The following is an 11363-nucleotide window of genomic DNA, read 5'->3' on the forward strand; positions in this document are numbered from 1 at the left end:
GATGCCCCCCCTGATGTCAGAAAATTTTCATTAGTCTAATGCAGTGAAAAAGGAGTTTATCACACATTACTTTGGTGATTTGATTGTTTATAAGACCATGTTGTTGATTTTGGAAGTTACATTGCTTAACAGACTATCGCGTTTCATTTCTTTGATTATGATATTTTCAGTAATATCAACGACGATCTTTATGTCTTAAACATTCAACATACTTGATGTTTTTAGTGTTGTCTCGCTAAAAAACTTGTCGAGTAACAAAACCCTTTTGGGAAAAACTATTCTCGATCGAAGGGAAAAAGGAGTACAACACAGCTTCAATTTCGCAGTAAAATATGTCAACATCATATCCTTGGATCCTCCCCCTGATGTCGACATCTCCCCCTGATTACTTTCAGAGTTGTTCCAGACAGTTCCTTTAGTCATGTACTTTTCGAATTTGAATATCGGTAATGACTTAGAAAATAGTCTACCATATCTCCCCCTGATTACTTTCGTTGGAGAAGAGACTATTGTTCCTTCATAATCAACAACCTTTGGATTGCAGTACCTTTATCACTCCTTTATATGTCTTTGGGGGGATAAAACAAACTCATGTCAATGGTTACTTTTAAGTACATGATTACATTCATTGTACCATTCCAAAGACGTTGCTTTGGCGCTGAGCTATATCTAGCTAACAAGTTCCATGAGGATGCAAAATTGCATTGAGTACATTATTATATTAAGTACAAAAATGTGTTTATTGTACTTAGATATGGGAATTTCATATTCCTTCTTTGTCATCTTCCTTTAGACGAAATGGTCACTTACTTACATTTTAACCTCGAATAATCATGGGAGTGCTATCAGGATGCATGTCTTTGTTATATTGCATGACAATGGACATATGAAAACTGGTGGAATAATATACCACAAGCTCGGTCTTCTAGTTCAGAACATAGATAAGATCGAGATTTCCCAGGATTTTCATCTCAAATTCAGACTTTAAATAGCTTGTAAGATCTCTTATTCCATTAAGAGTACTTATCATGTCCATACCATCGACATAAATATCTAAAATTCTGAATCAAGAACTTATTTAATACGCATGACACGAAACCTTACTTGTTTATCCCTTCCCAATCAAATAGTCACTTAGACGGGTATACCACATCTGCTTGATTGTTTAAATCAATAAGTGAGTGTTCCAGTGTAATTGCAAACACACTCCGTGGTTTAGAGTCATTCGACTTGGGAAGCAAAAGTCCATCATGCACTTTTGAAAATATCTTATATCTCTTGATTCTTTCATAAATACATAATAACTACATAAATATGATGCATTTCAAGTCCTTTTGAAATTACCAAGCTAACTAAGTAGAGGAACAATATAACGTTCATTACAAGAGGACAATTTCAGGGATTTGTGAGAAACCTCACGCCACAAGGCGAGTCTTTATAGTTTAAGATTGCTTTCTTCTCATTATGCTTTGTGACAAATTAATCATGTATGTCCAATAGGCTTTACACTTGGTTGGTTAGCACTACCACACCAAATACCTGTATATTTTTCAAAGAACCAAGTTCTACCTGGATTGTATAGGACAAATACTCTCTTCGTTGAAATTAAGCAACAAGGAGCTTGGTTCGATCTCATCTTGCTTTATTTCCTTAAGCAAATGTATATGAAATTAATCATCAATATGCTTGCATGATCTTTCCAGTGACTCGTGCGCAAATCATTAAACTTTGGAGCGTCCTCCAGTTTGATTCATGGACATATTCAGAGACAATCTTATGATATGATTTCTGATGATATAAATAATTTGTGCCTTACTCACCTACTTCCTTTCTAGGTGAGCATTGATCGAACCTGGTGGTCTCTCCATCTTCCTTTATGGAGCCACGGCCTCAACTACACTTCCACCAAGTGTAGTTGCAACACCTTAGTCTATGGTGTACCCCATATTGAGGATTTATAACCTTGCAGGAATATTTGCAGCTGGTATGTGTGATCTTGTCACTTTAGAGACATCAGTGTACATTCTGAAAATCGATTATTCTTTGTCACTTCACATTTACGTTTGTGGAGTACAAGAATCAATATGAGACACAATGGGAATACACCACGACAATTCCTGTCGTTCCCATAGAAAATACTTTTTCTTATCTCCCCCTAACGACAGGAAGATTGTCTCACTAAAGCGATAACTCGCAAATCTAGCGGTAAGAGACCTCCTGCCAAAAGGTTTAAAATGTGGATAATTGTTGGGAACTCATTTCCAGCATAACTACTTAACAGTTTTGAAGACCCACCATAGTACGATGTGGAGTCGTAATGGCACATATATAGTGCAACCGAAAATGCGTAATAACACAAATGTCAGGCTTAAATCCAGTTACCAACTGGTACGCAGAAAAGGTTGACTAATATTGGGTTCTAAAAACGAATTAAGTAAGATGCGTGTAATATTGCATATCCCCAAAGAAATAAAAGATAGGTTGGTACGCATAACCTATTACTTAGGCACCATATGTAACCTTTGATGGTAGCCTCTGCGAGACCAATGGGTATAAGATGCTCAATATCGATCCTATTAAACACGCAATATTCATCAAGTCCTTTTAATATAAATTCTCTAGCATTAACAAGGGTGGTTAGCCTTTGCACTTTGCATTGTGTACGTAATATGTGCTAGGAGTTTTCAAAACACAAATTTCTTGGGAACTATAACTAGTCCAAAATGTCAAAACATTCACCAGATCCATCAGTCACTTCAATGGTCCGCATTCTGCATGAATATTTTTCTAAATTTCACCTTGTTTTCTTTGTAATATGGATTTTTTACCATTTGCATCTTAGGATGGTCTCGATCCTGTTTTACTGAAGACTTTGTAAAAATGAGTGATATGCTTTCTTACCTAAAAGCATAATAGTAAGGGGGGTTGTGCATCTAGTAATTTAGAAAACACTTATTGAGAGATATGCCGTCACTTTGCATTCTGTCAATCTTTTTCCCATTTTCGTTCCCTCAAATAAAGTGATATTTGTACGAGTTCTTTCAAAACAATCATCATGTCACAACCAAAGTTTCTTTATGGTTATACCCAAAGCCTGTATGAGTCAGTTTCCAACATTTCATCGTCGGAGTCAATATGGATTCAATAATCCAAATATTATAGTGAATTATATTGCACTAGATTGACTCATTCGTTTCTCTAAAATATATTTCCTTCCAAATATACTAGAGACTATAAAAGATGCAATCAATTACATTCTCATCATTTTGATGTTCCACATGATATCCATTTGCACGGATTACTTGGGAACTTAACAACGTGTGATTATCTCTTGGTACATCTATAGATTTGGCGACATCTTTGTTCTATCTTGAAAAAATGAGCAGTGTTGCGCTCGATAAGATAGTCAATTGGACAGGCAAAATTCTTGTTGCCATTAAAGTTGATGTGAAAATTGGTTGCTATTATGATACATACAATACATTATATATACCAACCTCTGTCACCAGGTGCATTTCCAATTCTTTCATTTATGATGGGAGCTAGAGTTACATTTTAGCTTTGTCTCATATTCAGTTGATACATATACTTTGGTGCATCACTACCGAGGAAATAAATACATCTTTGTCTCATGATATATATGTCCCTTTTCACATGCTTTATATGAGTCAGTGCATCTAACCCTTATTACTTTGGGGTTCTTTCCATTTTCAATTTTGTTACATTTAGCTTAATTTGAGAAATTTCTTTATCTCAGTAGGCCAAGAGAATCTCACTACACATGTCAACCAATTACTTTAGGTTGAGTAGATTACTAAATATAGTTCTCTTCTTGTCATATTTCAACATATACTGGTTCGTTAGTATCATGGATGAAGTAGAGAAATGGAAATTTTCTGACTCATATCATCTTTTGTGAGTTCTTCCACAAAATTTGGAATGCATGTGATTTTATTTGCAACGTATCTTTTGAAAATACCGACTCTTAATAGTCGAGCCAGTGGATTGCATCCCACGGAACATTTCAAATTTGGGAAGAAAATATCAAGTACACAATAATGGTGCTCAAGTACTTCTAAACCCAAATAAATACATTGGAATTGAGTTGGTACAACCAATAAACAAAATACACCATTTAACTATAGCCAATATCATATTCAAGAGAACAAGTAGCATTAAGACCAAAATTCTTAATGATTGAGATCAATAAAAATAATTTAAATTGACCGTTTATATGACATGGATTTATCTTAAGACAAAGAAAAATAGAACCAGGCATGTTCTAACATAACAGAACTATGCATGTTCTAAAAACAAATAAATAAACCCAATAAATATTCGGTCTTTGGTTACATACCTCACATTTTTGGTTCCCACCGTATGTGGGCGAAACCGATACAGACTTGCTCGCGCACGTCCCAAAAAGCAGAAAACTGGACAGCACAGGACAGGACAGGACTAGACCGTCTGGATCGGACCGAGTCGGATAGGTCGGACTGAGTTGGAGTTGGGTCGGATCGAGTTGACCGGACTGGCTAGGAGTTACGCTTTTTGTTTCACAGATTCCTTTATTTCTGGGATAGCGAACCGATGGGATCTCCATTAGACGTTCTTTAAGATTTTCCTTCACGAGATTAGTATATACAGACGGATTAGTATATACAGACGGGTTAGTGTACAATCAATCAACCAATCATCCTAGATTTAATTGCATATACAGACGGAGGATTAGTGTATACAGACGGATTAGTGTACAATCAATCATCCTAGATTTAATTACTATGATGCTATCTATGATGGCGAAAAATACAATACAATACAATCAACCCATAAAAAGATAAACGGGAGAAAATAAACTTAGCTTCGCGATGATTGTATAACTGCCGTGATTGATTAAATTCAAATCTCATCTTTTTTTATTAAACAATTTGTGTTTATCATCCATGCAGGATAGAAATAAATCACCCAAAGCTCTGCGGTATAGCTTCGTGCATGATAACGTTTTGGAGTAACAATTAGGTTAAAGCAAGATATAGAGAAGGAGAAGAACTTGGTATTGATAAACCGGTGCGGCTACGATGTGGTCGGACCGCATATTCAAAGTATGTGGCCTCTTTTCTTTTTTTGACACTTATATAAAGTGAAAAACAGTTTTATTACAAAAGTATTTAACTAATTTTTTTTAGTTAATTTCCTATTTTTTCTCAAAAAATGAATGTTTTGCCGGGATTTGGAGGGGGCAGGGTTTAAGTTGATATACGTGTTAGAAAAAGAAAGGTGTCGCATACTTTGAGTATGCGGCCCGACCACATCGTAGCCAGGGCGTTGATAAAGAGGCATCAAACTATTACATACATATAATGTTCTCTTATATACAGGAAAGGGAAGACCTATTCATCTAACTAGTTGTGACGCCCGGGCTCTGCACGGGCCCAGATATTTGCAGAACAATAGGTATTGGTGAATAAAAATAGGTTTATGGTTCATGGTTAGATTTTTTTAAATATTTTGCTTCCCGTAAAATGAAAATAGATTCTTTTTTGTCGGTGAAGTATTTTTTTCACTCGAGATTTTTTTTTTACCCGTGAAGTATTTTTCTGCTACTCAAGATATTTTTTCCTTTTACCCGTGCATATGTTTTTTTTAACTCAAGATATATGTCTTTTTCCAAAAGAATAAATTAATAAAAGGATAGAAAGATTAAAAAAAAAATTTACATGATAAAAGAAATTACCCGCAAAGTATTGTTTTTATTCAATATTTATTTTTCTTTTACCCGTGATTTTTGTTTTTTTTTTTTACTTAAAAATTATTTTCAGGTGGGGTGGGGTGGGGGGTGAGATTTTTCTACTTAATTTTTTTTTTATATTTATTAAATTATTTATGGTGGGGGTCAGAAACTCTTATTTCCTATTGGTCTAAATTTTTTCAAAAAATTTTATTGGTCTAAATATTCTCTGATGGGGCCAGAAGCTCTAAGAAGAGAGCTTGATTTAGGTTTTAACCACATCAAAGGAAAATCACCTGAAATCATATTATTAATGGACCGCACATCCATGGGCCACAGGCCCTATAACAAACGTAACTATTTGTACAAGCTTTTCACGTTCCATTTATTTCTTTTTGAACGATTTTTTGGGGACCAAGATTTTTTTTGCGAGACCATGGTTTTATTTTGGGTAAAGACATTAGAAGTAAATCTAGGTCACCCCTTATCTAGATATTTATATTAATACCTAAATTACCCTCCTGATTAATTTTGGGTGATGATTAGTTAGTGTTAATAATAGTTAGTGTAATGATTAGTGAGATGATTAAGTTAAAGATAATTAGTGAGATTAAAAAATCAGATGTTTTTTTTTAAAAGAAGTAGAATTATTGAAAGAGTAAAGTTAGAGAAGATGAAGAAGGAAAACATGAAAAATGATGGATTTTACCAACCACAACCGGAGGAAGGGTATTTGGGTACCCATGTATGCTTCAAACTTAGATAATGTTGGTTGAATTGCTCCAAACTTTCAAAAAAATGAAAAATTTTATGTAGATTTGGGCCAGTTCGGTTACCGTATGTCAAGAATATGTAACCGAACACACCTGAAAGTGTAGTTCGGTTACGTTTTCCAAACACCCAGGTTACCGAACTCGCTTGTTAATGGAGGTTTTGGTCGTACAGTGTAATGTTCGGTTACCTAGGATAAAATGGTAGGTAACCGAACTTTGAACTTAACAATTTATTTGGGTACATCTTGTGTGTTCGGTTAGTTCGCAAACTTCAACACAACCAAGTTCCCAACCGAACTGCAGGTTAAAAATAACCTAGTGTTAGAAGTTCGGTTGGTTCGCAAACTTCAACATATTTTGCGAATCAACCGAACTGGGCTTATATATGCATATATGCAATTAGGCAAACGTTCGATTACTAGGAAATTTATTTCTTGGCGAATTAGGTAGAGTTCGGTTACGAAGTTTCAAAGGTAGAGTTCGGTTACAAAGAAAACTTAACATTTTTGCGAACGAACTGAACTTGTGGACTTCTCATTATTTTCGTAAACTAAAGTTCGGTGATATCCTTATTTTGCGAAGAAACCGAACTTATGGACTTGTGTTGTTCTAATACAAGGAGTTCAGTTAAAAGTATTTATTTGCGAATCAACCGAACTCTTAGTTCGGTTAAGAAAAAATTAATTCTTGATAACCGAACTTTTCTCTGCAAAAAAACCCTCCATTAAACCTCTCTGCAACTTCCATTTTCAACTCATTTTAATGATTACTTCTCATTTATTCAACCAAAAACGAATGACAAGTAATGGGTTTGTGAGAATATCTTTGTTAATGTTTTAAATTAAGCTATATATATATATATATATAGTGGTGGTGGTGGTGGTGGTGGTGGTAATCGGAGGTGGTGGTGGTAATCGGTGGTTGGTGGTGGTGATAATCGGAGGTGGTGGTGGTGGTAATCCGCGATGGTGGGCGGCGATGGTGGTTGGTGGTGGTGATAATCAGAGGTGGTGGTGGTGGTGGTAATCGGCGATGGTGGGAGGTGGTGGTGGGAGGTGGTGGTGGTTATATATAGGTAGTTATTGGGTTGGTTTTAAATTAAATTAGATTAAGGATAGGTTAGTCATTTTAATGCGTTAGGACACTCCTTATAACTATAGGGAAGGTGGCCTAATAAAATCATGGTCCCCTCAAAAAAAAACCATGGTACCTAAAAAATCGTTCTTCTTTTTCTAATTTACATTTGCGGAGTTTTGGGATCAGATTGAAATTGGGGGGTTTAGGGTTTTCAGTCCTGCGCAAGATTGATTGATTCACTTTAGGGTTACCAAGGTTCCAGCATTCAGGTACTTGTTTCTAATGGTTGTTTTCAATTCGATTTAGGAGCAAATTTATAAGTTTTCTCCATATCTGATCAGCCGTTTCTACACTCAACAGGTACTTCCTTTTCCAAATTTAATTTCGGGATTTTCTTGATTTGAATGCTTGTAATAATAATTGGTCACAGTTGGAGATGATTTTCAAGGTTTGATTTGGGTTTTGTGGCCAATTGTTTTTCAACAAGTGGTGGTGTGAGTTTGAAATCAATAATAATCATATCAAGGTTAAACAGAAGCAATGTCAATCAGCAGCATTCCCGGTGAGATTTTCATTTTAATCATATCAAGGTTACCAGTAAGATCTGTATTAGCATGCAAATGTGTATCTAAGAGTTGGAAAAACCTAATTTCTGATCCCGATTTCGTGCAAATGCATCTTAATTTCCATAAACAAAACTCCAATTGTCTGATTGGTGTTGTTGGTCAACAAGACAACAATTTTCAAATTCACTCAATTGGTTATGCCTCATTAGCATCGCTATTACTGCCTGAAATGTTTATCGAAGATGAGAGTGATGATAATGTTGTTGAAGAGGATGATTCATCATCAACATTGAGTGAGGATTCAGCACTCAGTAGGATTGATGGTAATGCAGCTCAAACGGATTATCCATTTAAGGATTTAGGACTTACTGTGGATTTATTTGGTTCGTGTAATGGAATTGTCTGTCTATGGTTTCATGACGACGACCGGGAAGTTCTGGATGATTTCTTTTGTCTTTGGAACCCAGCAACGAATGAATACAAGAGAATATGTGAAGCACCAGGAAGATATAGATACACCGACGTCAAATTATATGCTTTTGTTTATGATCCCATGGTAGACGATTATAAGTTCATGATTGGTGTACCTGTATTCTCTGAACAAGAAAGAAGTGAAATGGGCTCTTTAATCCATCTCTATTCGTTAGCAACAGATTCATGGAAGAGCTTTCCAACACCTTGTGATTTCGATTCGGCTAAAAAACCTGGGGTACTTTTTAATGGAGATCTTCATTGGGATGCCTCCCATCCCAATAGATCGATAGTCTCTTTGGATATTAGGAACGAGGAATTCAAAGCAATTCAACCACCATCAGGACCCTTAGAGCTTCTTCTCGTGGGGGTATTGGAAGAGCGCCTCTGTGTACTTGTTGAAGATGAAAATGATGCTATTGACATATGGAAAATGGAAGTTTATGGAGATCCGGAATCATGGACTAAACGTTATACCATTTCCCATAAGATAATAACTAGTAGAATTGGTCATCATTGCTCTTTTTTGAGGTTTATGTGGTCATTTGAAAATGGTGTTATTCTATTCAAGGACTCCGGTGACCTATGTTTTTATGACCCAGAGCATGGGAGTGCTGCTGAATATAATCTGAACTATATGTCGGCAGAGAATTATTCAGAAAGCTTAGTTTCATTAAACTCAGGTATCCATGTGGGCGGAAGAATGGCAAATAGTTCATACACGGAGCTTCAGGTATTAAACTTACAAGATGCATTTTTTGTGTATCTTTATTATTCTTACTAATTACCAACTTAACTTATAGTGTGTGTATGTTTGTGATATTTAGATTCTTGAGAATAGAAACTCAGTTCTTGAAGCACGTAATATCCAATTGGTTGCTAATAATGCTGAACTACAGAAAAAGCTTCACGAGTCTCAAGTAGCGTATCAACATCTAGAACAACATGTTAATGCTCAGGTTTGTATTGTCATCTTTCACTTGTGTGAATTTCTTCTAATAGAGACTAGTGTCTTAGGCTAAAGAATCAAAAAATAAGAGCTGATTATGCAAATCGAATTATCAAGCAAAGGAATTTTGGCATCCAAGTTCTTTTTTTTTATAGCTGCTTGGTGGTTTCCTTTTGTGGGAAAAGAGATTTTGGGTTTTCTTCATTGCTATGTGATACTGATACTGCAGAAAGAGGTAGTTGGGAGTAAAAAAAACGAAGAAGAAGAAACTGCTATGACCAAGAGAAACGGTCGAAAGAGGAAGGCGCAATGCCAACATAATACAGTAGGTTTTTTGATACACCAATTATGTAATCTTGAATGATATCGTTATGGTGGTTTAGCAGGGAGGAATTGGTAAAAGCTATAATTTTATTGATAACTGTTTTGTACCTACGTATATTGTTTATAGAGGAAGGCCTCGAAAGCGGTTGCAGCAAGTCCACGAGAAAGCACAATTTTCGAAGGTGAGAGTCTCATCTTGCTGCAGAGAGCTGAGCAACAGCAAGCTAAACTTGTCCAATTATCAACTGGTGGTAGTCTGGAGCCTTACGAAATCAAAGGTATAAATTGGTTAAAAATCTAGAGGTTCGTATATATTTGTGTTTTGGATATTCTTATTCTGGAATGGTATAGAATTAGCCATTGTCTCTTCACTCTCTTGCAGTATTGCTTGGTTAGATGATGTCTTTTTGTAGTTTGGTTCCGGAGATCTGTCTTTTTGTATACGGATGGTGATTTTGTTATGATAACATGCGAAAGAAGGTTTTACATCTTTCTTTTGTTTGAAAGATGTTTATTTCGGAAAACTGGGTTACCTCTTTTGATGTGTTTGGGAGGAAATGCACCTCAGTGAGTTGACGGTTACAAACTGTCTGTCTTTATAGAGATAGAATGATTTTCGGCAAGTCGCGCACGCATTCATTTTGAATATAGACAACCTAGTAGTATGACATTAGAACTTTCTCTGGCGTATGGTTCTAGGTTATGAATGTTTAAATCGACTGCGGAAGGATGTTCCAATTACAGTTCAAGTAATGACCCTTTTTTTCTGTTTGTTTTTGCTTTCTTGTAGACGGGTCTAAGAGTCACTCTACTTCTAAGGACTCTTACCAAAAGATGACCGTAAAAAGCCAGCACGCTCTTCTAAAAGAAAGAGGTTTGATGGTGAAAGGAAAGAAGGTAACAATCAAAAACCTGTCATTTGTTGTTTTGACTGCTTTGGCCACTTGCAAACACCGATGAAAATCCAAGAGAACCTGACGATCTTTATAAACATCTTTACGAATGTATATGGTTTATTGATTGATACCTTGAAACTTTTGCAGGATGAGCTCAGGGGCATTTGAGAACCTTCCAGAACATGCTTTTGAAGAATATAGCACCTTGGGAGAGAACTAATTCAAGATCAGAGTCTGTGCCTTATGTGGCGTTAGATGGTTGATCACTTGGTGCGTTAGATGGTTGATCACTTGTATCTCAAAATGTGTGAAATTTGGAGCATTCTTTTCAACTGAATGAAAACATTAGTTGTGCAAGTACAAAACTTCTTTCGGGCAAGTCGTGTAATTGTTGTTACTTTTGCAAAAGATAGTCACCGTAGTGTATTTAAACTCTGATTTCTAAACAACTGTATGTCTTTTATTTGTACTGCGAGATGATTCAACGACTTTTGTACTTCTAATGGCAGGGAAACATATTATCTGCTACATTCAATGTAAGGAATTATCCAATGCTACTGCGCCTCCAAGACGCATGCC

General features: G+C 35.9%; 1 protein-coding gene across 3 annotated transcripts; it reads left to right on the forward strand.

Moving 5' to 3' along the window:
• Positions 1-7751: 7751 nt before the first annotated feature.
• On the forward strand, positions 7752-11363 carry LOC113323859 (F-box/kelch-repeat protein At3g06240-like). Of its 3 annotated transcripts, none has more exons than XM_026572206.1 (7): positions 7752-7847; positions 7939-9348; positions 9443-9574; positions 9794-9889; positions 10016-10166; positions 10679-10785; positions 10932-11363. In XM_026572206.1, exons 2-7 carry the CDS (start codon positions 8119-8121, stop codon positions 10950-10952), a joined length of 1737 nt encoding a protein of 578 aa, XP_026427991.1. In that variant the 5' UTR covers positions 7752-7847; positions 7939-8118; the 3' UTR covers positions 10953-11363. The 3 variants fall into 3 exon arrangements, with proteins under 3 accessions (XP_026427991.1, XP_026427993.1, XP_026427992.1); XM_026572208.1 differs by having other exon boundaries at positions 9515-9574; XM_026572207.1 differs by having other exon boundaries at positions 7766-9348.

Source organism: Papaver somniferum, chromosome 11, assembly GCF_003573695.1.
Source record: "Papaver somniferum cultivar HN1 chromosome 11, ASM357369v1, whole genome shotgun sequence".
In the NCBI taxonomy this organism is placed as follows: Eukaryota; Viridiplantae; Streptophyta; class Magnoliopsida; order Ranunculales; family Papaveraceae; genus Papaver; species Papaver somniferum.

What these genes read in the sequence shown, in the direction of transcription:
- LOC113323859 (XM_026572206.1), top strand. Translation starts at nt 8,119, where the DNA reads ATGTCAATCAGCAGCATTCCCGGTGAGATTTTCATTTTAATCATATCA. An exon ending in GTTCATACACGGAGCTTCAG is followed by an intron (nt 9,349 to 9,442) that starts GTATTAAACTTA and finishes TGTGATATTTAG; the next exon opens with ATTCTTGAGAATAGAAACTC. An exon ending in AACAACATGTTAATGCTCAG is followed by an intron (nt 9,575 to 9,793) that starts GTTTGTATTGTC and finishes CTGATACTGCAG; the next exon opens with AAAGAGGTAGTTGGGAGTAA.